This window comes from Salmo salar, chromosome 14 (genome assembly GCF_965601325.2).
Source record: "Salmo salar chromosome 14, fSalSal1, whole genome shotgun sequence".
In the NCBI taxonomy this organism is placed as follows: domain Eukaryota; kingdom Metazoa; phylum Chordata; class Actinopteri; order Salmoniformes; family Salmonidae; genus Salmo; species Salmo salar.
Window position 1 is genome coordinate 10,581,211 of NC_138304.1, and position 27,591 is coordinate 10,608,801.

The window sequence follows — 27,591 nt, forward strand, 5'->3', positions numbered from 1 at the left end:
GTAGTTAGTTAGCCTACAGTTAATATACTGGCAAGTTTGTATTAGTAGCAACTAACGTTAGGTAGCTAGCAAATGTACTGGTACATACAAGCAACTGCTTTAATGATATGCTATGTTCTTCGTTAGGCTAGCTCAGCCAACATAACTTTTAACTTATTCGAAAAGTAATTACATTGCTCAAGATTTTCTTAACATTTGTCATTAGTTAAAGCATTGAATTTGTATGCTCTCTCGTCAGACTTCGGCTGCATATCTTACGCCATTGTCTTCAAATCTGCAAATGTTGTGAAGCCACGCCCATTTTCTGGAGAATTGCATTATGAGCCCGAAAAGCACTGAAATTGTGTCCACTGCCTATATACTTGACATACTAACTATATCCATAATATGACCAATAAGCATACTACATACTCAATTTACATCACAAATAGTGCGGTTAGTATTACTATTCGAACACAGCTAATGTTTTTGCTGACTACTCAGTTAGTGGTGGTTCGTTCTGTTTTGGCTTGTTTAATTGTGATGCGGTTCATTATTGTTTGAGGCAGCATAGGCATACATGGTTCTCTTTCAAATACTTGTTTTGATCTATCACATTGGGATTTGTCTTGGGAATCACTACTAGGAGGAACCAATCACATAGCGTCTGTCGGCGACAGACTTGTCGAGTGGTGAATGAGGTGTGCCACTCGCCCACCTTCTGGTCATTCTTGCGCCTCTTCCTTGCAAAGCGCACTACTCTCAGCATGACTTGATTCCTGTCTTCCTACTTAACTGTTCTCAGGCGAACCACAAGGTTAACGCTCCCGAACCTAGGACCTCGGCTCTCGTCTTTTGTGCTGAATAACTGACCGAAATAAATGTTTTTGCTTCTTGTAGAAATATGTCTTTAGCTTTTTCTTTCCACTAAGTCTCCTGTGGTAGCTAGTGTCACACAGCTAGCTACTGAGACTTGGTAAGCTATTCTACATGGTAGAATTGCTAGCTCTCCTCGCTCATTTAGTTCAACCCACATTCTCTTATTTCGTGTTGACTAGACTGACAACTTATCTACACAGATGCTTTGTTCATCAAGAGACAAAGAAAGCGCACGCTTTCTCTGGTTGGCATTGTGCTAACTAGCTAGGCTATTAGCCCAGGCTGCGAAGCATAGCTAACTTGGCTTGCGCTTTACAAAACCAGCTAACCATACTAGCCGTCCTACCAGCCCAGACAGTAGTATTGGTAGCTCCCTTCTCTCCTTTAGTTCAATTAAGGGTGGGCGATATGAACTTAAATTCATATCACAATATTTTCTACTGTCCGGACGATAACGATATAATATCACGATATACTGTACATTTTATTTTTTATTTATTTTTTATTACATTTTGTTCCCTTCAAAGTTAATAAATGACAAAATATTGCTTTTAACCTTATAGAAACAGAAAGCGGGCATTGCACTTATATATATTTTTACTTCTGTGGTAAACCTGTGCAAAAATGAAACAAACAAAGGTATATGAGTTACATATGCAGTAAAGTAAAATATTTAAAGAAAATTAAACTTTTTGGTGGGGGGGGCTTTTTCCTGCCAAATATAAGTGGTCTTTTTTTTTCAGCATAACACTGGTCGTTATGAATTCAAGTTGTGAACCTTTTCAAACTAACTTCTTTAAGCATTAACGAGACAGTCTGTCTGTTTCTCAGTTCAACATGTAACAATTCACTACCTCTTCACAAGTTCCGTACCAGGGTTTTGCCTGCCAAATAAGTTCTGTTATACTCAGACATCATTCAAACAGTTTTAGAAACTTTAGTGTTTTCTATCCAAATCTACCAATTATATGCATATCCTAGCTTCTGGGCCTGAGTAGCAGGCAGTTTACTTTGGGAACACTTTTCATCCGGACGTGAAAATAGTGCCACCCAAGCCATAAGAAGTTTAAGTGCTTGTCAAATTGTGAATGAGACTGAAGTGTGTACACAGCCTGTGCAAAAAAACAAAGCAAAGCTCATGCTCAATGCAACTTTTTTTCGTCTTATTAGTCTCATCATGCAGCCTTAGAATGTATTTAAAATTAAAACATCAAGTGCATTCGGAATGTATTCAGACCCCTTAACTTTTTTCTCCATCCATTTTAGAATGTAACAAAATGTAGAAGAAAAATGTTCAATCTACACACACTACCCCATAATGACACAGCAAAATGGGTTTTTAGATTGTTTTTGTTGCAAAAACGTCAATATCACATTTACATAAGTATTCAGGCCCTTTACTCAGTACTTTGTTGAAGCACAGTTGGCAGCGATTACAGCGTCGCGTCTTCTTGGGTATGATGCTACAAGCTTGGCAAACCTGTATTTGGGGAGTTTCTCCCATTCTTCTCTGCAGATCCTCTCAAGCTGTCTTGTTGGATGGGGAGCGTACCTGCACAGCTATTTTCAGGTCTCTCCGGAGATGTTCGATCGGATTCAAGTCCGGGCTCTGGCTCGGCCACTCAAGGACATTCAGAGACTTGTGTCGAAGCCACTCCTGCGTTGTCTTGGCTGTGTGCTTAGGGTTGTTGTCCTGTTGGAAGTTGAACCTTCGCCTCAGTCTGAGGTCCTGAGCAGGCTTTCATCCAGCATCTCTCTGTACTTTGCTCTGTTCATCTTTCTCTCGTTCCTGACTAGTCTCCCAGTCCCTGCTGCTAAAAAACATCCCCACAGCAAGATGCTGCCAACCCCATGCTTACATTTACATTTAAGTCATTTAGCAGACGCTCTTATCCAGAGCGACTTACAAATTGGTGCATTCACCTTATAATATCCAGTGGAACAACCACTTTACAATAGTGCATCTAAATCTTTTAAGGGGGGGTTAGAAGGATTACTTTATCCTATCCCAGGTATTCCTTAAAGAGGTGGGGTTTCAGGTGTCTCCGGAAGGTGGTGATTGACTCCGCTGTCCTGGCGTCGTGAGGGAGCTTGTTCCACCATTGGGGTGCCAGAGCAGCGAACAGTTTTGACTGGGCTGAGCGGGAACTGTGCTTCCGCAGAGGTAGGGAGGCGAGCAGGCCAGAGGTGGATGAACGCAGTGCCCTTGTTTGGGTGTAGGGCCTGATCAGAGCCTGAAGGTACGGAGGTGCCGTTCCCCTCACAGCTCCATAGGCGAGCACCATGGTCTTGTAGCGGATGCGAGCTTCGACTGGAAGCCAGTGGAGAGAGCGGAGGAGCGGGGTGACGTGAGAGAACTTGGGAAGGTTGAACACCAGACGGGCTGCGGCGTTCTGGATGAGTTGTAGGGGTTTAATGGCACAAGCAGGGAGCCCAGCCAACAACGAGTTGCAGTAATCCAGACGGGAGATGACAAGTGCCTGGATTAGGACCTGCGCCGCTTCCTGTGTGAGGCAGGGTTGTACTCTGCGAATGTTGTAGAGCATGAACCTACAGGATCGGGTCACCGCCTTGATGTTAGTGGAGAACGACAGGGTGTTGTCCAGGGTCACGCCGAGGCTCTTAGCACTCTGGGAGGAGGACACAAGGGAGTTGTCAACCGTGATGGCGAGATCATGGAACGGGCAGTCCTTCCCCGGGAGGAAGAGCAGCTCCGTCTTGCCGAGGTTCAGCTTGAGGTGGTGATCCGTCATCCACACTGATATGTCTGCCAGACATGCAGAGATGCGATTCGCCACCTGGTTGTCAGAAGGGGGAAAGGAGAAGATTAATTGTGTGTCATCTGCATAGCAATGATATGAGAGACCATGTGAGGATATGACAGAGCCAAGTGACTTGGTGTATAGCGAGAATAGGAGAGGGCCTAGAACAGAGCCCTGGGGGACACCAGTGGTGAGAGCACGTGGTGCGGAGACAGATTCTCGCCACGCCACCTGGTAGGAGCGACCTGTCAGGTAGGACGCAATCCAAGCGTGGGCCGCGCCGGAGATGCCCAGGTCGGAGAGGGTGGAGAGGAGGATCCCTTCACCGTAGGGATGGTATTGGCCAGGTGATGAGCGGTGCCTAGTTTCCTCCAGTGCTGCAGATATGGTTGTCCTTCTGAAAGGTTCTCCCCTCTCCACAGAGGAACTCCAGAGTGACCATCGGGTTCTTGGTCACCTCCCTGACCAAGGCCCTTCTCCCCCGATTGCTCAGTTTGGCCGGTCGGCCAGCTCTAGGAAGAGCCTTGGTGGTTCCAAACTTCTTCCTTTATAGAACGATGGAGGCCACTGTGTTCTTGGTGACCTTCAATGCCGCAGACATTTTTTGGTACCCTTTCCCAGATCTGTACCTCGACACAATCCCGTCTCGGAGCTATATGGACAATTTGCTTCGACCTCATGGCTTGGTATCAAATTTATTTACGACCTCGTGGATTGGTTTCAAATCAAATTTATTTATATAGCCCTTCTTACATCAGCTGATATATCAAAGTGCTGTACAGAAACCCAGCCTAAAACCCCAAACAGCAAGCAATGCAGGTGTAGAAGCACGGTGGCTAGGAAAAACTCCATAGAAAGGCCAAAACCTAGGAAGAAACCTAGAGAGGAACCAGGCTATGAGGGGTGGCCAGTCCTCTTCTGGCTGTGCCGGGTGGAGATTATAACAGAACATGGCCAAGATGTTCATAAATGAGCAGCATAGTCAAATAATAGTAATCACAGTGAACAGGTCAGGGTTCCATAGCCGCAGGCAGAACAGTTGAAACTGGAGCAGCAGCACGGCCAGGTGGACTGGGGACAACAAGGAGTCATCATGCCAGGTAGTCCTGAGGCATGGTCCAGATGCAGAGCCTCGGTCTGACTCCATTAAAGGGTCATTTACCACCTTCACAAGTGCAGTCTCAGTGCTATGATGGGGTCTAAAACCAGACTGAAGCATTTCGTATACATTGTTTGTCTTCAGGAAGACAGTGAGTTGCTGGGCAACAGCTTTTTCTAAAATTTTTGAGAGGAATGGAAGATTCGATATAGGCCAATTTTAGTTTTTTATATTTTCTGGGTCAAGGTTTGGCTTTTTCAAGAGAGGCTTTATTACTGCCACTTTTAGTGAGTTTGTTACACATCCGGTGGATATAGAGCCGTTTATTATGTTCAACATAGGAGGGCCAAGCACAGGAAGCAGCTCTTTCAGTAGTTTAGTTAGAATAGGGTCCAGTATGCAGCTTGAAGGTTTAGAGGCCATGATTATTTTCATCATTGTGTCAAGAGTGTCTCCCTTGATCCTAGGTCCTGGCAGAGTTGTGCAGACTCAGGACAACTGAGCTTTGGAGGAATACACAGATTTTAGAGGAGTCCGTAATTTGCTTTCTAATGATCATGATCTTTTCCTCAAAGAAGTTCATGAATTTATTACTGCTGAAGTGAAAGCCATCCTCTCTTGGGGAATGCTGCTTTTTAGTTAGCTTTGCGAGAGTATCAAAAATAAATTTCAGATTGTTCTTATTTTCCTCCTTGCTTCAGAGCTCGGGTATTTTCTGTATACCAGGGAGCTAGTTTCTTATGACAAATGTTTTTAGGGGTGCAACTGCATCTAGGGTATTGCGCAAGGTTAAGTTGAGTTCCTCAGTTAGGTGGTTAACTGATTTTTGTCCTCTGACGTCCTTGGGTAGGCAGAGGGAGTCTGGAAGGGCATCAAGGAATCTTTGGGTTGTCTGAGAATTTATAGCACGACTTTTGATGCTCCTTGGTTGGGGTCTGAGCAGATTATTTGTTGGATTGCAAACGTAATAAAATGGTGGTCCGATTGTCCAGGATTATGAGGAAAAAACATTAAGTTCCACAACATTTATTCTATTGGACAAAACTAGGTCCAGAGTATGACTGTGGCAGTGAGTAGGTCCGGAGACATGTTGGACAAAACCCACTTAGTCGATGATGGCTCCGAATGCCTTTTGGAGTGGGTCTGGACTTTTCCATGTGAATATTAAAGTCACCAAAAATGTGAATATTATCTGCTATGACTACAAGGTCCGATAGGAACTCAGTGAGGAACGCTGTATGTGGCCCAGGAGGCCTGTAAAAAGTAGCTATAAAAAGTGATTGAGTAGGCTGCATAGATTTCATGACTAGAAGCTCAAAACACGAAAACGTCATATTTTTTTTAATAAAATAGAAATTTGCTATCGTAAATGTTAGCAACACCTCCGCCTTTGCGGGATGCGCGGGGGATATGGTCACTAGTGTGACCAGGAGGTGAGGCCTCATTTAACACAGTAAATTCATCAGGTTTAAGCCATGTTTCAGTCAGGCCAATCACATCAAGATTATGATTAGTTATTTGACTATAACGGCCTTTGAAGTGAGGGATCTAACATTAAGTAGCCCTATTTTGAGATGTGAGGTATCACGATCTCTTTCAATAATGGCAGGAATGGAGGTCTTTATTCTAGTGAGATTGCTAAGGCGAACACTGCCATGTTTAGTTTTGCCCATCCTAGGTCGTGGCACAGACACGGTCTCAATGGGGATAGCTGAGCTGACTACACTGACTGTGCTAGTGGCAGACTCCACTAAGCTGGCAGGCTGGCTCCCAGAAAGAGGGCTGATTATCTACAAATTCTATCTTTTGGAAGGGGCAGAAAACCGTTTTCAACCAGCGATTGAGTTGACTCTGCTGTAGAGCTCATCACTCCCCCTAACTGGGAGGGGGCCAGAGACAATTACTCTATGTCGACACATCTTTCTAGCTGATTTACACGCTGAAGCTATGTTGCGCTTGGTGACCTCTGACTGTTTCATCCTAACATCGTTGGTGCCGACGTGGATAACAATATCCCTATACTCTCTACACTCGCCAGTTTTAGCTTTAGTCAGCACCATCTTCAGATTAGCCTTAAACGTTGGTAGCCCTGCCCCCTGGTAAACAGTGTATGATCGCTGGATGATTCGCTTTAAGTCTAATACTGCGGGTAATAGAGTCGCCAATTACTAGGGTTTTCAATTTGTCAGAGCTAATGGTGGGAGCCTTTGGCGTCTCAGACCCCGTAATGGGAGGAGTAGAGACCAGAGAAAGCTCAGCCTCTGACTCCGACTCGCTGCTTAATGGGGAGAACCGGTTGAAAGTTTCTGTTGGCTGAATGAGCGACACCAGTTGCGCATTCCTACCAGAAGCCATGAGAAAATTGTCCGGCTGCGGGGACCGTGCGAGGGGATTTATACTAACGTTACCATCTGTACTTACTGGTGGCACAGACGCTGTTTCATCCTTTCCTACACTGAAATTACCCTTGCTTAATGATTGCGTCTGAAGCTGGGCTTGCAGCACAGCTATCCTCGCCGTAAGCGACTGCAGTTAGAAGGCATCATGTTAATGTTACTCCTTAGCTTTGGCTGTTGGAAGTCCTGACGAACCATGTCCAAATAAAGTGTCCGGAGTGGAAAAAGTTTAATGAAAAAAAGTTGAGTGAGGGAAAAACTAAAAATGTAAACGGTATTTAAAAGGGAAAAAACATAAAGTTGTCAGGTAGCAAAGTAAGGTTGGCAACAAAATGCAGAGCAGCACGTAAACAAGTCTGCAAGTTGTGACTGGAAATGACACGTATGACACGTTTATTGGTTTTTGCTCTGACATGCACTGTCAATTGTGGGACCTTATTTAGACAGGTGTGTGTGCCTTTCCAAATCATGTCCAATCAATTGAATTTACCACAGGTGGACTCCAATGAAGTTGTAGAAACATCTCAAGGTTGATTCAATGGAAACAGGATGTACCTGAGCTCAATTTAGAGTCTCAGCAAAAGGTGGCTCAGTTGGTAGAGCATGGTGTGTGCAACGCCAGGGTTGTGGGTTCGATTCCCACGGGGGGCCAGTACAAAAAAAATGAAAATGTATGTATTCACTACTGTAAGTCGCTCTGGATAAGAGCGTCTGCTAAATGACTAAAATGTAAATACATTTAAGTATTTCAAAAAATATATAGAATTAAATGTCCGTGTTCGCTTTGTCAGTATTTTGTGTGTAGATTGACGAGGGGGGGGGGGAATTATCTAATCAATTTTAGAATAAGGCTGTAACATAACAAAATGTGGAAAAAGTCAAGGGTTTTGAATACTTTCCGAATGCACTGTATAGCCCAACTTTTGTATCACAACTAAAAGTTAGATAAATTAATTTAAAGTAAGCATATAGGAGTACCTTTTTCTTTGTTAACCGCTCAACACAGAATAGCCGCATGTGCGCAATCCCTCAAATCGTTTATTTTATTCAGCGATGTTCAATTGTGTTCTTTTATAATATAAAATAATGCCGTGGAATTCTAAGCAAATCTTGTCTGCTAAATGAACTAGTGTAGCTCACACCTTTGTCATAGCCAGATCCAGGCCTAACATAAGGACATCTCAAAGTATTCTCTTCTTCTGAAATAGACTACATTTTCTTAACATGTTTCTTTAGACCTGTCTAAAATGAATAATTGATTTATTGTGATGGTGTAGGCTATATTGCATGGATTTCTTTGACTTTTTAAAATGTAGATGTTCCAAAGGCTGCATCAGTGGCTTGTAGGCTGTGCGTGGAAGCCAGGAGATGCTGAATGTGTTGTTAATTAACGGCAGTTGTTTTATTGACAATCAACTGGCTGACAAAATTTCATGACCGCCACAGCCCTACCCAAGCCACCTGAAAAGTAACGTGCATTACTGATTGATTGACTTGTTGTGTCCTTTTAGAAACGGAGGGATTCAAGATTGATACCATGGGCACCTACCACGGCATGACCCTGAAATCTGTAACGGTAAGACCATCTTTCTTCTTTTGGGGCGTCTACCAGAATACTAACACAGTTGGCACACGTAATAGCAAAGTCACATAGACCCCGTTAGCGAAATGCTAATGAGCGAAAAACTAACGTAATTGCCACGACGGGCAAATCGAGCTCATAAAGCTATACAAGCATAACTAGTAGCTACCGAATGTCATTTTTCGTGAGTGTGGACATTTATAAGTGAGAGAAATTGTGCAAATGAACAAAGTTGTTATGCATGCTTTTCTGAAGGAAGAGCAGCAGGTGTACACGGAGCAGAGGGGATGGGGAAGAAACTCTAGTAGTAGGACTTCTCAAATACGGCAGAAAGCCATTGTAAGATATCTGATGGCAAACATTTAGTAGTGAATTGCATACAAGTGTAACCTCATCACCTCAAGTGAGCTGGACTTGCCGATAGATATAGAACGCTATGGACTCACCAGCTCCCACTTTCTCCCGTTATGCTATTCACAAACAAACGTGACTGGCTCAACTGTTCTCCGGAACTACGGTAAGCGTTATCCTCTAATGTATTTTACAAGTTGACTGCAGGTGTTAACTTAAAGTAGCTACAAATATTAACATTTATAGGAAAACTACAATATTAGTTTTGACGGTATTGAAAAAAACTTTGAGCCTTTTCCATATAGCCCGGTATACAGTATACCACCCAAGCCTAACCTCCATTGACTATTAAGTAGCAGTCTACCTGTTGGCTCTTGGTCATATCCTTCTCAATTAAAGATGCAATATCTAACTTTTTGGGTGACCTGACCAAATTCACATTTCAGTTATAGTTCTGTCATTCTCATTGAAAGTAAGTCAAGAAGCCGTATATTTGTTCTAAGTGCGCCATTTCTATGCTTCCCGTTTTAAAGTCTTGGTTTTGTACACCAGTTTCAAACAGCTGAAACTACACATTTTGGGTTATTGAAAAGATCTTTCAGTGGTCTAGATGGTACAATGATTCTCTGCACCAGGGGTATTCAACTCTTACTCTACGAGGTCTGGATCCTGCTTGTTTTCTGTTCTACCTGATTTTGAAAACAAGCAGTGGAACTGGCTTCGCTGTCCAGAGTTGAGTTTGAGGGCTCTGACAAAACATCTCAAAGATGATCAATGGAAACAGGATGCACCTCAATTTCAAGTCTCATGGCAAAGGGTCTGAATACTTACGTAAATAAGGGATTTTTGTTTGTAAATAAATGTGCAAACATTTAACCTGTTTTCGCTTTGTGACTGGGGTATTGTGTAGATTGCTGAGGATTATTTCTTTTTTAAATCCATTTGATAAGGCTGTAACGTAACAAAATGTGGAAAAGGTCAGTGGGATACTTTCCGAAGGCACTATATAGAGATTTATGGGGGGGGATTTTTTTAATGTATTCATTCGCAGGCGGGTCAAACAGAGGTTGCTGTACTGACCGTTTCGGTACTAATACGTGTACCGTTACACCCCTAGACCATTGCGACGATGTGTATGCAACTTTTAAAAAATTATGTCCTTGATGAAGAGACCCTGTTGTAAAAATCACAATACCCTGACTGTTTAAAGCAAAACTATCAAAACTATTTATTATGGTGAACCTGAATCTAAGTAAATTCTGAATGTTTGAAAACTCCAATCAGCAGTTGGATGTGGGTTGTCCACTCTTAACACCATTCTCTACAGCGCATTTGGTAACAATGACCCAGCAAATTACATTGGTTGTCACTTAACTTATAAAGCCTATGATTTGACAGTGTGAAAGCCATTTTTACAAGCATTTGAATGCTGAATGCGCTGTGCAGATGCACAAATAGCCTATTAGAACAGGGATAAAGCCCATCTCTCGTTGACATGAGCAACTGTCTTAAACTGTACACTTATCAGATAGTTCTACGCAGTTACATGCGTAAAAGTATGATAGGCTACTGAACTGAAGGAGAGGACTCGTCAATTCAGCCACAACAGATGAGTTATTTTTGGAATGAAACAATGAGTAAAAAAAAACATTTAGTAAACCGGCAATTCGTAACGTTTTGGTTCGGTTTTCAAATGGTCCCATGGACCGATGCACTAGTACCTTATGCATCGGTCCCAGGTTCAAATTTATATCTGTGAATCATTACATCCCTAATAGCTGGAGCCCTGAGCTGGAGAGAACGCAATTTGCTTAATTTACACTGAACAAGAATATAAATGCAACATGTAAAGTGTTGGTTTCATGAGCTGAAATAAAAGAAATCCCAGAAATGTTCCATATGCACAAAAAGCTTTCTCTTGTATTTTGTGCACACTTTTGTTTATCCCTGTTAGTGAGCGTTTCTCCTTTGGCAAGGTAATCCATCCACCTGACAGGTGTGGCATATCAAGATGCTGATTAAACAGAATGATCGTTGCACAGGTGCACCTTGTGCTGGGGACAATAGAAGGCCTCTCTAAAATGTGCTGTTTTGTCACACAATACAATGCCACAGATGTCTCAAGTTCAGGGTGCATGCAATTGGCATGCTGACTGCAGGAATGTCCACGAGAGTTGTTGCCAGAAAATGTAATGTTAATATCTACCATAAGGTGCCTCGTCTCAAGTTGTTTTAGAGAATTTGGCAGTATGTCCAACCAGCCTCACAACTGTAGACCACGTGTAACCACGCCAGCCCAGGACCTCCACATCCGGCTTCTACACCTGCGGGATCATCTGAGACTAGCCTACCAGAGAGCTGATGAAATTGTGGGTTTGCACAACCAAAGAGTTTCTACACAAACTGTCAGAAACCGTCTCAGGGAAGCTCATCTGCATGCTTGTCGTCCTCATCTGAGTCTTGACCTGACTGCAGTTCGGCATCGTAACTGACTTCAGTGGGCAAATGCTCTTCACAGATGAATCCCGGTTTCAATTGTACCGGGCGGACGTGGTGTGGGCGAGTGGTTTGCTGATGTCAACGTTGTGAACAGAGTGCCCCATGGTATGGGCAGTCATAAACTAAAGATAACAAACACAATTCCATTTTATCAATGACAATTTGAATGCACAGAGATACCGTGATGAGATCTTGAGGCCCATTGTCATGCCATTCATCCTCCACCATCACCTCGTGTTTCAGTATGATAACGCAAGGATCTTTACACAATAGCTGGAAGCTGGAAATGTCAGTTCTTCCATGGCCTGCATACTCACCACACCTGTCACCCATTGAGCATGTTTGGGATGCTTTGGATATATGTGTACGACAACGTGTTCCAGTTCCCGCCAATATCCAGCAACTTCGCTCAGCCATTGAAGAGGAGTGGGACAACATTCCACAGGGCACAATCAACAGCCTGATCGATGAGGTGTCATGCCGTATTAGGCAAATGGTGGTAACACCACATACTGACTGGTTCTCTGATCCACGCTCCTACCTTTTTTCTTTTTTTTGACAATCATACCGAAAAGCATATCTTCACATTGATCATATTCTTCTTATCAACGTTATATCTTTTTTTGATGTTTGAACTATTACATACCTTGGAGAATAACAGATGCAAACCAGTTGGAAGTCCAGTTCCTACTCTACTGTTGTAAAAGGGAGTTCATGTTCCTCTGATCGGTTTCTGTGACTAACTTATTACCCAAAGCTTGAGGTATATTGTTGTGTACTGTTAGCTCACTGCACCTCCAGGTCTTTGGGGCCTGTGATCTGTGTCCAGAGGCTGCCCAGTCTATAATGAGATTGGGCTCCAGGTACTGATTGTAGGGAACCACAGAGTACATGGAATGAGTCATGACTCGGTGACATCTCTGCAAATGGGCAAACCTGGGAAGGTCAAGCTGCCTTTGTCTTCCTCATCCACACATACACTACAATGAGACCACTGCAGTATGTCTATCATTCTGAAATGTTAATACTGATAATACTTTGCCATTGCTGCTGTTTTAGTTCATTTCCAAGCTTCATTTTCATCAACGCTTCTGAAGACGGTTAATTCACAAAGCCGAATACAATTACTCTGAATTGCGTGATTGAAGAAGGAACTGTAAAGTCAAAGCATCCTTTGTGGAGTCTTATGCGTAGGAGAACTCACGATGAATGCACATATCTCCTTTGTGACGGAATTATGCTGAACTTTCATTTTTTTCGGTCAAGGCTGAACTTCATAGTCACTATATATTTTCAGTGCATTCTATTACATTGTGTTTTCAGTTATTTGTTATGGTATGCGCAATATAGTTGTAGCTATGTATCAATTAATAGTTAACTGATTTGTTGTGTGTTAGTGTTCTGTTTCTTCTATATTATACAGTGCCAGTCAAAAGTTTGGACACCTACTCATTCCAGGGTTTTTCTTTATTTTTACTATGTTCTACATCATCAAAACTATGAAATAATACACATGGAATCATGTAGTAACCAAAAAAGTGTTACACAAATCAAAATATATTATATTCTTCAAAGTAGCCACCCTTTGCCTTTATGACCGCTTTGCACACTCTTGGCATTCTGTCAACCAGCTCCATGAGGTAGTCACCTGGAATGCATTTCAATTAAAAGTTAATTTGTGTTATTTCTTTCCTTAATGTGTTTGAGCCAATCAGTTGTTGTGACAAGGTAGGAGTGGTATGCAGAAGATCGCCCTATTTGGTAAAAGACCAAGTCCATATTATGGCAAGAACAGCTCAAATAAGCAAAGAGAAATGGCAGTCCATCATTACTTTAAGACATAAAGGTGTCAATCTGGAAAATTCCAAGAACTTTGAAAGTTTCTTCAAGTGCAGTTGCAAAAACCATCAAGCGCTATGATGAAACTCGCTCTCATGAGGACCGCCACAGAAAAGGAAGACCCAGAGTTACCTCTGCTGCAGAGGATAAGTTAATTAGTTACCAGCCTATGATTGCAGCCAAATAAGTTCAACACAGACACATCTCAACATCAACTGTTCAGAGGAGACTACGTGAATCAGGCCTTCATGGTCAAATTGCAGCAAAGAAACCACTAAAGGACACCAATAAAAAGAGACTTGCATGGACTAAGACACACGAGCAATGGACATTAGACCGGTGGAAATCTGTCCTTTGGTCTGATGAGCCCAAATTTGAGATTTTTTGTTCCAACCGCTGTGTCGTTGTGAGACGCAGAGTAGGTGAACGGATGATCTCTGCATGTGTGGTGGTACTTTGCTGGTGACACTGTGTTATTTAGAATTCAAGTCGCACTTAACCAGCATGGCTACCACAGCATTATGCAGTGATACGCCATCCCATCTGGTTGGCGCTTAGTGGGACAATAATTTTTTTTTTCAACAGGACAATGACCCAACGCACCTCCAGGCTGTGTAAAGGATATTTGACCAAGAAGGAGAGTGATGGAGTGCTGCATCAGATGACCTGGCCTCCACAATCACCCAACCTCAACCCGATTTAGATTAGTTTGGAATGAGTTGGAATTGCAGAGTAAAGGAAAAACAGCCAACAAGTGCTCTGCATATGTGGGAACTCCTTCAAGGCTGTTGGAAAAGCATTCCAGGTGTAGCTGGTTGAGAGAATGCCAAGAGTGTGCAAATCTGTCATCAAGGTGGCTACTTTGAAGAATCTAAATATATTTTGATTTGTCTAACACTTTATTTTGGTTACTACATGATTCCATGTGTTATTTAATAGTTTTGATGTCTTCACTATTGTTCTGCAATGTAGAAAGTAGTAAAAATAAAGGAGAACCCTTCAATGAGTAGGTGTGTCCAAACTTTTGACTGGCACAGTACATGGTAAGCTAGAAACACATTTAACATCAATGTTGGCTACACCCTTGAAGTGACTACCACAGTACTGTAGACACCTGTTTTGATAAGAATTATTCAATGTATTTAGTTAGGATCTCTGCTTAGCTGATTGTCAGGGGTGGGGTGCTTTCAGTATAAAACAAGATTGGGCTGAACCCTGACGAGGGAGGTTTCATTATTTTCATCTCTGGAAATGGCAGAAATATGTATAACCTTATTAAATGTCTTTTACCACTTATGGTTTGTAGTGCACCACCCATATCGCTTTTCTCTTTCACCCACGTTCTCTCTTGCAGATGTCCTGCCCTTCATAATTCATGTAGATCAACTGGTACTTGTGAAATGATTCATTATTCATATGCGCACGCACCCCTGAGAGGTCCCTGTGTTGAGGATCAGCGTGAGGGATGTGCTGATCCCTACCACCTGGGGGGGCTCGTCAGGAAGTCCAGGATCCAGTTGCAGAGGGAGGTGTTAATTCCCAGGGTCCTTAGCTTTGTGATGGGCTTTGAGGGCAATATGGTGTTGAACGCTGAGCTGTAGTCAATGAATAGCATTCTCACATAGGTGTCCCTTTTGTCCAGGTGTGAAAGGGCAGTGTGGAGTGCAATAGAGATTGCATTATTTGTGGATCTGTTTTGGCGGAATGCAAATTGGAGTGAGTGTAGGGTTTCTGGGATAATGGTGTGTTGTGAGCCATGACCAGCCTTTCAAATTTTTTCATTGCTACAGATGTGAGCGCTACGGTTTGGTTGTCATTTAGGCAGCTTGCCTTTGTCCCTGTGCCCAAGAACACTATGGTGGTCTGCTTGAAACATGTTGGTATTAGACTCAAACAGGGAGAGGTTGAAAATGTCAGTGAAGACACTTGCCATTTGGTCAGTGCATACACGTCCTGGTAATCCATCTGGCTCTGCGACCTTGTGAATGTTGACATGTTTAAATGTTTTACTCATATCAGCTGCGGAGAGCGTGATCAGTCATCCAGAGCAGCTGATATTTCATTGTTACATGCCTCGAAGCGAGCATAGAAGTTATTTAGCTCGTCTGGTAGGCTTGTGTCGCTGGGCAGCTCTCGGCTGTGCTTCACTTTATAGTCTGTAATAGTTTTCAAGCCTTGCTACATCCAACGAGCGTCGGAACCGGTGTAGTACGATTCGATCTAGGTCCTGTATTGACGCTTTGCCTGTTTGATAGTTTGTTGGAGGGCATAGTGGGATTTCTTATAAGCTTCCGTGTCAGAGTCCTGCTCCTTGAAAGAGGCAGCTCTACCCTTTTAGCTCAGTGCGAATGGTGCATGTAATCCATGGCTTGGGGACGACGTCATCAAGTCAATTTGGAGACGACGTCATCAATGCACTTATTGATGAAGCCAGTGACTGATGTGGTGTACTCCTCAATGCCATCGGAAGAATCCCAGAGCGTATTCCAGTCTGTGCTAGCAAAACAGTCCTGTAGTTTAGCATCTGCTTCATCTGACTACTTTTTCTATAGCCCGAGTCACTGGTTCTTCCTGCTATAATTTTTGCTTGTAAGCAGGAATCAGGAGGATAGAATTATGGTCAGATTTGCCAAATGGACTGCACTGTCAGCTATGGGACCTTATATTGACCTGTATGTGTGTGCACCTTTCCAAATCATGTCCAATCAATTGAATTTACCACAGGTGGAGTCCAAGTTGTAGAAACATCTCAAGAATGATTAATGGAGACAGGATGCGCGGCGCTCAATTTCGAGTTTCATAGCAAAGGGTCTGAACACTTATGTAAGGTATTTCTGTTTATTTTGAATACATTTCCAAAAATGTCTAAACCTGTTCGCTTCGTCATTATGGGGTATTGTGTGTAGATTAATGAGGAAAACAATTTAAAAAATGTAGTGTAAGGCTGTAACATAACAAAATGAGGGGAAAAGAAAGGGTTTTGAATACTTTCCAAATGCACTGTATGAGAAAAATCAGGACACTTTGTGTGTGTGTTATTTATTTAACCCCTTGTTTTTGGCAGTAAACTGTCTCTATAAATATACAGTACCATTTAAAAAGTTTGGACACCTACTCATTCTATGGTTTTTCTTTTCTTTTTACTATTTTCTACAATGTAGAATAATAGTGAAGACATCAAACAAATTAAATAACACATATGGAATCATGTATAACCAAAAAAATTGTTCAACAAATCAAAATAGATTTTAGATTCTTCACAGTAGCCACCCTTTGCCTTGATGACAGCTTTGTATTCTCTCAACCAGCTTCACCTGGAATGCTTTTCCAACAGTCTTGAAGGCGTTCCCACATATGTTGAGCACTTGCTGGCTGCTTTTCCTTCACTCTGCGGTCCAACTCATCCCAAACCATCTCAATTGGTGTGAGGTCGGGTGATTGTGGAGGCCAGGTCATCTGATGCAGCACTCCATCACTCTCCTCCTTGGTCAAATAGCCCTTACTCAGCCTGGATGTGTGTTGGGTCATAGTCCTATTGAAAAAGTAATGTTAGTCCCACAAAGAGCAAACCAGATGGGATGGCGTATCGCTGCAGAATGCTGTTTAAGTGGGCCTTGGAATTCTAAATAAATCACTGACAGTGTCACCAGCAAAGCACCATCATACCACCTCCATGTTTCACTGTGGGAACCACACATGCAGAGAGAATTCGTTCTCCTACTCTGCGTCTGACAAAGACATAGTGTTGGAATCAAAATGTTCACATTTGGATAGGACAGATTAACACTGGTCTAATGTCCGTTGCTTGTGTTTCTTGGCCCAGGCACATTTCTTCTTATTGGTGTCCTTTAGTAGGGGATTCTTTGCAGAAATGTGTATACTTCTACTCTACAGCAGAGGATAAGTCAGGCCCAGCCACTGGGGAGCCAGGCCCAGCCAATCCGAATGAGCCTTTCCCACAAAAGGCCTTTATTGCAGTCAGAAGTACTCAAAATGAGAGAAACAAGCATTTTGTCCACATGGAAAATTCCTAGTATTTTTTTTTTTCTTTATTTCAGCTCATGAATATGGGACGAACAATATGTGGCGTTTTATATTTTGTTCAGTGTACTTCCATACATTTTTTTCAACTGGTACCAGGGGACGTTCAGACGAGTCTTGTGTCCAAATGGGCGTCTTAGAGCAAAACAACCGACATGTTCGTGTCGGTGAGAGTCATCTTTCCACAGAGGGCAGTCCCTCCAGGATTCTGTGATCGCATAATTCAATGCAAAATCAACGCATATGATGCGGTAGTTCGCAATTTTGACCAATATCCACACATTTAGCGCATTAAAGGGTCCAATCAAAAGCGGGTTCGTCATTTTTACCGATTTTACTGGACTGTTACCATGGCAAATGGCCCAATCCAACCACACGTCAACAGGTACATTAAAAAAATAATCTCTCCTCCCTGGCCTGTCAGCATATTCGCGTGCAAAAATGGGTGATTGTTGATGGCCGACAGGCAGTATAATGAACAGAAATCAATGTCATTTGCCAACAAAAATAACAGCTGACGACCGTGCAAAACAATTTCCAAATGTTTTTGGAAACTAGAGAATGTCGACAATCAAGTCACTTCGAATCAGAAAAACATATGAGAATGTCAGAACAGTTCCCGCAGCGGCAGATCACTATGACTGAAGTGGTAGCAGGAAAGACTGGCAAGCGCTGAAAGAATCAAGGTCAGTGGTGTTTTACTCAAACTTTTACTCCACTAACCTTGGCTTTAGTAGGGGAGTCGGCACTCTGCTCTCCCCAGTCTGTCTATGGAGAGCGCTGCTCAAAGCACTGAGTGCAATTTGTCAGCTTTGCTGTTTTAAACTCTCTAAAACGTAATACTGATCACAAAAGCACAATCTTTCTGGATTTTTTTTTTTTAATAAATGGAATAGTAAATATCAACCACAATTCTCTATTTTTACATTTTTCATCTCCCTTATGACCCTTTCAGAAAAACTCTTCAAAGTTCTTGATTGTGATAACTTATTAGAAAGAGATTGATCAGCTTTAAATCTGTTGGATGCATCTTGTGTTGATGGAGAGGTGAGTGGATTATGACGAACTGTTCAGGAACATAACCAAAATTGAGCACTTTAGATGTTTCTAATTGTTTTTCTATTATGTATTCTGCTCAATATCGTCCTAAAACTGAGCACATGACTTTTATTGCTTTATATGAAATGAATGTGGGGAAAAACATTGCAAAATGTATTGCAGAATTTCAGAAAAGTTTACGCAAAGTCAAGCTTTTTTGGCTGCAGAAATCACACGTTGCTAAATCCTGGAGGGACAGAGGGGTCATAATAGTGTGTAGCCCATACTGTTCGGACGCTGCATACAGAAGTTGGCAGATCAGCTGTACCGACTTCAGACGAGTCCCAAATTGTGGTGGTCGTAGAGCACCCTCGTTTTCGTGAGTCATCTTTCCATAGAGGGGTTATAAACGTTTGTAGTCCATAACTGTCTGGACGATTTTGTGAGGAGACCGATTTTTGGGATGTCTCATTGTCTGACGAAAACTGCTCTAGCTCTATCAACTTTCACCACAGATGCAGAAGTGCGACGTGTGGATCCAATGCAAAAAAAAGACATCTCTAGCTGAAACTTACAAATATTTTTACTTTTTTTATTATGCTACTTCAATTCAACCTTAAAAGGAAAAGTATTTAAACTCAAGTTGAACAAAATGGATACTAGACAGTGACAGTCCACCAATAGTCTCTAAGATGTATCCTCATAATAAACAGCATCCACATTTCACATAAGTAATGTCTTCCTCTGTACACCAATGCATATATTCTTTCAATCAATTCATGTAATAAATAAAAAAAATACAGCCTTCAAGCATTAGTTTGTCCGAAAACATGCTTGACTCGGTCACCTCTTGCCCAGTAACTCCTGCACAGGCAATGACCTAACATCACACTCAACTCTCTATCACCAAATAGGCTGTACCCCCTGCAGTTTCCTTTGGCGAAACCTGTCCACCTTGTCTTTGGACGTGTTGATACAGGCGTTGTGCTTGTTGCTCTGCAGGTGGTGCCAGTACTTGAGCAGTTCGTTGGGGTGAAATTGGTGGGAGGTTATTAGGTGGCTATACTTGCAGCTGGAGTAGGACACCCGCCAGTGGTTGAACAGGAATTCATTAGGTGGCGGCGTGGGTTCGATCCGCAGCTTGGCCAGGCAGATGCCCACGTAAACGTCCTCCAGATGCAGCCTGCGGATGCCCAGGGAGGCCCTGTAGATCTTTCCAGCCAGGTCCCCTGAGAACACATAGCCCGTTCCTGAGCAGAAAGTAGGGTACACCTCGCTGGGGTACAGCTCGGGGGACATGTACCACTTGCTATTCTTGTTCCTGTTGGGTGCATAGCCCCTCATCAGGTAGCCCGTAATGTAGTCCCGTTTGGGCTGCATCTCTGGCCGGAGTAGCTTGTGCACGAGATACTCTGTGTTGACAAACATGTCACTGTCTGTCTTCATGACATAGTTGGTGCCCGGGCAGTGCGCGGACACCCAGTGCATGCCCATCAGGGTTTTGATAGTCAGGTTGTTGTAAGTGTCCATGTAATCCTGCTGGATGATGTCACGGTGCCTCCGGCTCTCGGCCTCCAGGCTGCTCTGCTGCAGGCGGCCCACCCTGCCCTCCTTCACGCCCAGCAGGAAGAGCCGAACAAAGCCTAGGCCCGGGACCATGCTCTCGTTCCCCCAGGTCTGCCGAATGGTCTCCCTGGCCTCCACCTGCTGGGCCTCCGTGGCTATCAGCAGCACCAGGAAGGGCTCTGGGTTGCCCTCCCGGCACTTGTCGGGCTCGTTGATGATGTAAGGGTATGGCTCTGAGGTCAGCAGGCCCCTTAGCCCGACTTCTCCACTCAAGCTAGCATTAGCCGCCACTGTAACCCCCTGTGGAAAGGAGTCCTGAGGGGAACTGAGGTTGGCATTTCTTTCCGGAGGCGCAGGGGGAACCAGTGCTTCCCTCCATAGAATCTGTGATGAGCTGTGATTCCCTTTTTCTTTGGTAGAGTGTAGTCCTCTTTCGGTGTAAGCCACTGGGTGCTCCCTCTGCCATGTTGGCCCCCTGAGGCCTGGCAGCCAGTCTTGATGGCCCAGGATGATCAGGAGCGAGAGGAGAGACAGTAGGCCAGCGACGTGTGTGTAGCAGTGGCGCCTCCTCCACTGCATGGTGTCTATGTGCACCACCTCACTTGGGCAGCTGTAACACACTCAGTCAGGTCAGGCGTATGCTGTGTGCGACCAAACTTTTTTTATCGTTGATAAACCAAGTAATTAGTCGGGCTCCTGAGGGAGCTACATCAGAGGTGGTGCATGTATTGAACCGTAACATTCAAGTCACTTTGAATTGTTGGTCAGTTGTCAAACCTGCCCATATGTTTCAACCAGGTTCATGCTCAGGGATAAAGAAGTCTTCAGCAGAGGCCAATGTTTTTATCTAGGAGAAAAACAACAGTGATAATGTTAGCACAAGTTAAAACCATCAAACGCTTTGTCTAGGGTGAATGAGGGATTGATGTGATAACATAGTGTATTGAAAGTATTCAGACACGTTGACTTTTTCCACATTTTGTTACGTTAAAGCCTTGTTCTAAAATGCATTGATTAGGGGGAAAAAACTATTTAATCTACACACTACCCCACAATGACAAAGCACAAACAGTTTTTTGTAGACATTTTTGTGAATGTATTAAAAATGTAAAACTACATTTAAAATAGCATTCAGACCCTTTATTCAGTACTTTGTTGAAGCACCTTTGGCAGCGATTACAGCCTCGAGTCTTCTTGGGTATGATGCTGCAAGTTTGGCACACCTGTATTTGGGGAGGTTCTCCCATTCTTCTCTGCAGATCCTCTCAAGCTCTGTCAGGTTGGATGGGGAGTGTTGCTGCACAGCTATTTTCTGTCTGAGGGGGCGGAGGTTCATCGTAGAGATTGTGCCAGGTTTCCTCCAGATGTGACGCTTGGCATTTAGGCCAAAGAGTTCAATCTTGGTTTCATCAGACCAGACAATCTTGTTTCTCATGGTCTGAGTCTTTAGGTGCCTTTTGACAGCCTGCTTGCAGTTTGCCAAGTGCCTTTTTACTCAGCTCTAGGAAGAGTCTTGGTGGTTCTGAACTGCTTCCTTTTTAGAATGATGGAGGCCACTGTGTTCTTTGGGACCTTCAATGCTGCAGACATTTTTTGGGACCCTTCCTCAGATCTGTGTTTTGACACAATCCTGTCTCGGAGCACTACAGACAATTCCTTTGACCTCGTGGCTTGGTTTTTGCTCTGACATGCACTGTCAACTGTGGGACCTTATATAGACAAGTGTGTGCCTTTCCAAATCATGTCCAATCAATTGAATTTTCCACAGGTGGACTCCAAGTTTTAGAAACATCTCAAGGATAATCAGTGGAAACAGGATGCACCTGAGCTCAATTTCGACACTCATAGCAAAAGGTCTGGATACTTATTTAAATAAAGCATTTGTTTTACTTTTTTTTTTATATATATACATTTGGGACAACTTTTTGCTTTGTAATTACGGGGTATTGTGTGCAGATGGAAAAAATGTATTTAATACATTTTACATTAAGGCTGTAACGTAACAGAAATTGGATAAGTCAAGGGGTCTGAATACTTTCTGAATGCGCTGTAACTATCATTCATCGACTAATGTTGAATTAACTGGAAAGTATATTAGCTGTTCAAAGCTTATGAGCCCTTTTAAGTGTCATTTAGAGATGTCTTGCTTAAACTGGCTAATGAGCATCCCCTACTTTCTGCGAGTTAATGGTACAGTGGTTCCTCAACTAAAAGTTTTTAGCTCGTGTCGTGACTGTTTGTGGTAGTGTGGCGCACTGACGGAATCACGCAATCACAAAGGGGAGTTAGAACGCTGATTTATGCTTTTGGTTTCTCCCTCTAAAAACCGAAATAACAAGCTGGCTTTATTTACCACAGTGTGAAAGATTAATAGTCCTTCTTTGCTAATGTGAAGGAGTCCAGCGAGGGGAGGAGGGGGGGGGGGGAGAGAAATGTGGCCTATATTTTCGAGACCTGAGCTACTTCATATTTATGAAATATACAAGTTTATTTAGGCAATTGAATATATTTGTGTAGGCTATATTGCATCAAGCTTATTGACGAGAAAAATATCATCCAACCCATAGGGTATCTCACTGCACCCTTATATGCCATGTCTTGAAATATGCAGACAATATCCATTTTAATACTTCTGAAAGCCAAATTTCTAACTCCACCCATAACTTTTGGACTTTATAACATTCCCAGAAGGCGTGGATTATTATAACCTAATGAACAGTCCATTCATAACTAGATTTCTTCACATTGCTGTGCAGGAAAAGGATGTCATCTCTGAAACCACAGAGACGCTTTATCCTTTTGGAACCACACAATTACCAGGTGGACAGTAGGCCTGTTGAAGCGATAGAGGAAATCAACAAGATCCATAAGTATTCTTTCACAATAGCTGGCCTTACGTTATCTGCAGTTTTGAACTGCACTGTCCCACTCTGTGTTGGATAACATCCACTCATCATTTATGTAATAGGCTGTAAGGCACAAGTATCCCATTTTTTGAAAATCGTCAGTCCACATGTCAAGTGTAATTGCGCCATTGTATTTACCGAAGTTCTCGCTCAACTCTGAGAACACCCGCCAGCTGATTTTGTTGTTGCCTGATGCAGGACTCTAGTGCAATAGGAGAGCGACTGACTGGAACATTCACACCTCCATTAATTTACACAAGGTTAGTGTAATAGATCGCCCTTGGGTGTGTGTGAAATCCCCCAATTTGTGCCACATTTTAGACTACTGATAAATGCTGCTGTCAGAGTTGAGTCCTATTGTAAAGTGTAGCCTAATGGCAAAAAAGGGTGAACTTGCAATGTATTTGAGGCTTAAGAACTCTTTGAAGTTTTACATTTTAACTCCATATCACAGACCAGATTTGACCTAACAAAAAATACATCAACCCCTACAAATATATTAATTTATTATAATTCAAATGAAATTGGCTGTAGAGAGAGAGAGAGACTGCACACTAAAGATCATCCATCAGGGAGTCGATGGCTTGAATAGTCTGGCTGGAAATGGAATACAATGTAAAAATGTGCAACAGACCATAAAGACCAGCAGTAGATTTATTTAAGAATTATTATGCCTACTGTACCTGTTCATTTTCCTGTGCGTTCGGCGTAACACAGGCATCTGACGATTAGTGTTTGTGAATATCACTGTCCGTGACCGTAATCCCCAAGTCTAATGTTATTTTTTTAAATGTCCATGAGAGATGCAACCCGAAAAAGCATTAAAGACAAGAGTTAATGAGTACTTGAGGTCATCGAGTAAGTCTGGACATGGTCTGTTCTCCCTTCGGGATCGGTGTCCCTTCCACGGGACGGTTGAGCTAACATAGGCTAATGCGATTAGCATGAGGTTGTAAGTAACAAAATTTACCAGGACAGAAAGCTTAAATGATTGTTAATTTAAATGCACCGTCCAATTTACAGTAGCTATCACAGTGAAATAGTACCATGCTATTGTTTGAGGAGAGTGCACAGTTTTGAACATGCAAAGTTTTTAATAAACAAAGTACGCACATTTGGGCAGTCTTGATACATTTTTAACAGAAATGCAATGGTTCATTGGATCAGTCTAAAACTTTGCACATACACTGCTGCTGTCTAGTGGCCAAAATCCAAATTACACCTGGGCTGGAATAATACATTATGGACTTTTCTCTTGCATTTCAAAGATGGTACAAAAAAAATATAAATAAAGGTTTTTTTTTTTTTTCTTTCGTATTTTACCAGATCTATTGTGCTTTATTCTCCTCCATTCCATTCACATTTCCACAAACTTCAAAGTGTTTCCTTTCAAATGGTAACAAGAATATGCATATCCTTGCGTCAGGGCCTGAGTTACAGGCAGTTAGATTTGGGCATGTCATTTTAGGTGAAAATAGAAAAAAGGGGGCGGGTCCTTAAGAGGGAACTTGATGGTATTGCAATAGCCTAATAAATTTGACATTTAACTTGAATCTTCTCTCCATTTTACCCACAAGCAAAATGGCATAGTTTAGCATAGTCCCATGTAGACCATGGCACTTGCAACGCTATGGTTGTGGGTTCGATTCCTACGTGGGACAAGTATGAAGAGGGAAAAAAAGAGAATGCATGCACTCACTACTATAAGTCGTGGCTGCTAAACAACTGAAATGTGAATCAATTGTTTTTTTTATTGCCAGTATAATTTTGCAGCTTTGACATGCATAATCCAAACAGCCGCTGAAGGGCAAATGAGATCTAATGCAGACGTCTCTACGATATCTTGCCAATGTGCAAACGCTCTCCATACATCAGCCCGATGGATCGTGTATACATCGGGCAGACGTCAGCGAGATGTGTGTATGTGCTGTCTGGGGTGATGACATGCAAGTTATGTTAAGACGGCTACAGTAAACAGGACTCGTAGTCCTACAGCTCCATGTCATTTCAATAAAAACCTTGAACCCACCTGTCCCTGAATTTACTGAAATATGTGTATTTTACACTAGCAGTAGGCCTACATTTAGATAAATATCATGAAAGACCAACTTACTGAGCATTTCATCTGCAAAGCGCCATGAAGGTCTGCTGCAGGGTATGCATATTAACAGTAGCCGCCAGTCTAATAAACCAATTTAGTATACACAATCACAAAGAGAACCATTATTTTGTTTAGGAAGGTCATAAAAAAAATGATACGAAGACAATTTTTCAAAAGAACAGAATAGCATGTTCTAAGAAGTATTTCTCTGTGCTATAGTAGCTGAGGCTATGGTTGCTTCATGTCAACGAAATTAACTTATGCTTTTTCAGATCGGGTATAGCAATCAAAACGTCTGGCCTGCATGGATCTCCGTAGGATTATTTGGGAAAGTAAGCAAGCAGCATGCTGCCCTCTGGTGGTTTCAAAGAGCATTAACAGCAACGACGGCTGACCGTAAAATACTAGGATGTTATGCACTAACGTGCTGTACCATACCGCAGCAGCCTGCAAGCTGTGCTGCTGTATGACAACTTTTTAAAGGAGGAACCACTATCATTCACACTACAGAGTGTACAAAACATTAGGAACACCTCTTTCCATGAGACTGACCAGGTGAATCCTATGATCCCTTATTGATGTCACCTGTTAAATGCACTTCAATCAGTGTAGATGAAGAGAAGAGTGGTTAAAGAATCATTTTCAAGCCTTGGGACAATTGAGACATGGATTGTGTATGTGTGCCATTCATAGGGTGAATGGGCAAGACAAGATTTAAGTGCCTTTGGACCGGGTAGGATAGTAGGTGCCAGGCGCACCGGTTTGAGTGTGTCAAGAACTGCAATGCTGCTGGGTTTTTCACGCTAAAAAGTTTCCTGTGTGAATCAAGAATGATCCACCACCCAAAGGACATCCAGCCATCTTGACACAAATTATAGTCATGGGCCAGCATCCCTGTGGAACGCTTTCGACACCTTTTGTTAAGTGCATGCTCCGATGAATTGAGGGCAAAAGGGGATGCAACTCAATATTAGAACAGCGCAAACTGGCTCTAACCAAAATAGAGTGGGAGGCCCCGGTCCAAATTCATCTCATGGAAACATCTGTTCTATTCTGCTCCTACGGCTAGCACACACCAACTCTCAACATTCTAAATAATTCCCCCTCTCCAGAGGGACCCGTCGAGTGTGCCCTATGTCCCCACTCCTTTTTGCACTTGTGATAGAACTGCTTACCTTGGCCTTAAAATTATCATCATTCACTGGAATCCACCGAGCTGGTTAAGAACAGGGCAGGCAAGCAATCTACGACTAAGAAACACAATTTTGAACGGTCATCTAACTCGGAATTACAACTCAGGAACTCGTGCCTCTTTCTAGAGCCCCTACTTTCCGACCTGAAGATCACTGACATGATTTTTCCAAGTTGTCTTGAAAACACCATTAGGTTCATTGTCTAAATATTAACTAGCTAGGTCTAAACAAGACTCCACTTCGCCAGATGATACCATGACTCACCATGTTAGCCAGGTGTGTCTGGGGTGTCCTATTGTATTTCATGAACGTGTGTACATGTCTAGACAATAGTGACCCATCCACTTAGCTAGATGTGGTTATAGAATTTATTTCACATGACCCATCCATTTAGACTGTCTGGGTAGGAACCATCTAATAATACATTTTTCTAATATTGCTACTATGCAAGTAACCATTTCACTGTACTGTCTCCACCTTCTTTATCCTGTGCATGTGAATCAATAAATCAAATCAAATTTTAATTGTCACATGCGCCGAAACAACAGGTGTAGACCTTACAGTGAAATGCTTACTTACTACAAGCCCTTAACCAATGATGCAGTTGAGAAAAAAAATAAATAATTAGAGCAGCAGTAAAATAACAAGTGAGGCACCGGTACAGGGTCAATGTGTGGGGGGGCACTGGTTAGTCGAGGTAATATGTACATGTAGGTAGAGTTATTAAAGTGACTATGCATAGATAATAACAGAGTAGCAGCAGTGTAAAAGGGGAGGGGGCAATGCAAATGGTCTGGATAGCCATTTGATTAGATGTTCAGGAGTCTTATGACTTGGGGGTAGAAGCTGTTTAGAAGCCTCTTGGACCTAGACTTGGCGCTCCGGTACCACTTGCTGTGCGGTAGCAGAGAGAACAGTCTATGACTAGGGTGGCTGGAGTCTGACAATTTTTAGGGCCTTCCTCTGACACCGCCTGGTATAGAGGTCCTACATGGCAGGAAGCTTGGCCCCGGTGATGTACTGGGCCATACGCACTACTCTCTGTAGTGCCTTGCGGTCGAAGGCCGAGCAGTTGCCATACCAGGCGGTGATGTAACCCGTCAGGATGCTCTTTGGTGCAGCTGTAGAACCTTTTGAGGATCTGAGGACCCATACCAAATCTTTTGTCTCATGAGGAGGAATAGGTTTAGTCGTGCCCTCTTAATGCCAGCTTGGTGTGCTTGGACCATGTTAGTTCGTTGGTGATGAGGACGCCAAGGAACTTGAAGCTCTCAACCTGCTTCTTGTTGATGAGAATGGGGGCCTGCTCGGTCCTCCTTTTCCTGTAGTCCACAATCATCTCCTTTGCCTTGATCATGTT

General features: G+C 42.8%; 2 protein-coding genes across 5 annotated transcripts in view; one reads left to right on the plus strand and one right to left on the minus strand.

The window, feature by feature from the left end:
* Positions 1–27,591, plus strand: part of LOC100196612 (cell division cycle 73, Paf1/RNA polymerase II complex component, homolog (S. cerevisiae)) — a 72,229-nt gene that overhangs the window by 10,201 nt on the left and 34,437 nt on the right. For both annotated transcript variants that reach the window (XM_014139087.3, NM_001141641.1), the window contains one exon: positions 8,627–8,691. In XM_014139087.3, coding sequence (XP_013994562.1) covers positions 8,627–8,691 — 65 coding nt within the window. The remainder of the gene's footprint in view (positions 1–8,626; positions 8,692–27,591) is intronic.
* LOC106568735 (beta-1,3-galactosyltransferase 2) overlaps positions 19,044–27,591 on the minus strand; it is a 43,693-nt gene continuing 35,145 nt past the window's right edge. For 2 of the 3 annotated variants that reach the window (XM_014139330.3, XM_014139328.3), the window contains exon 2: positions 19,044–20,878. In XM_014139330.3, the coding sequence (XP_013994805.2) occupies positions 19,369–20,610 (1,242 nt within the window). In that variant the 5' untranslated portion in view covers positions 20,611–20,878 and the 3' untranslated portion in view covers positions 19,044–19,368. Of the gene's footprint in view, positions 20,879–21,195; positions 21,564–27,591 lie in introns of those variants that run through there. The other variant, XM_082960720.1, reaches the window with a different exon arrangement.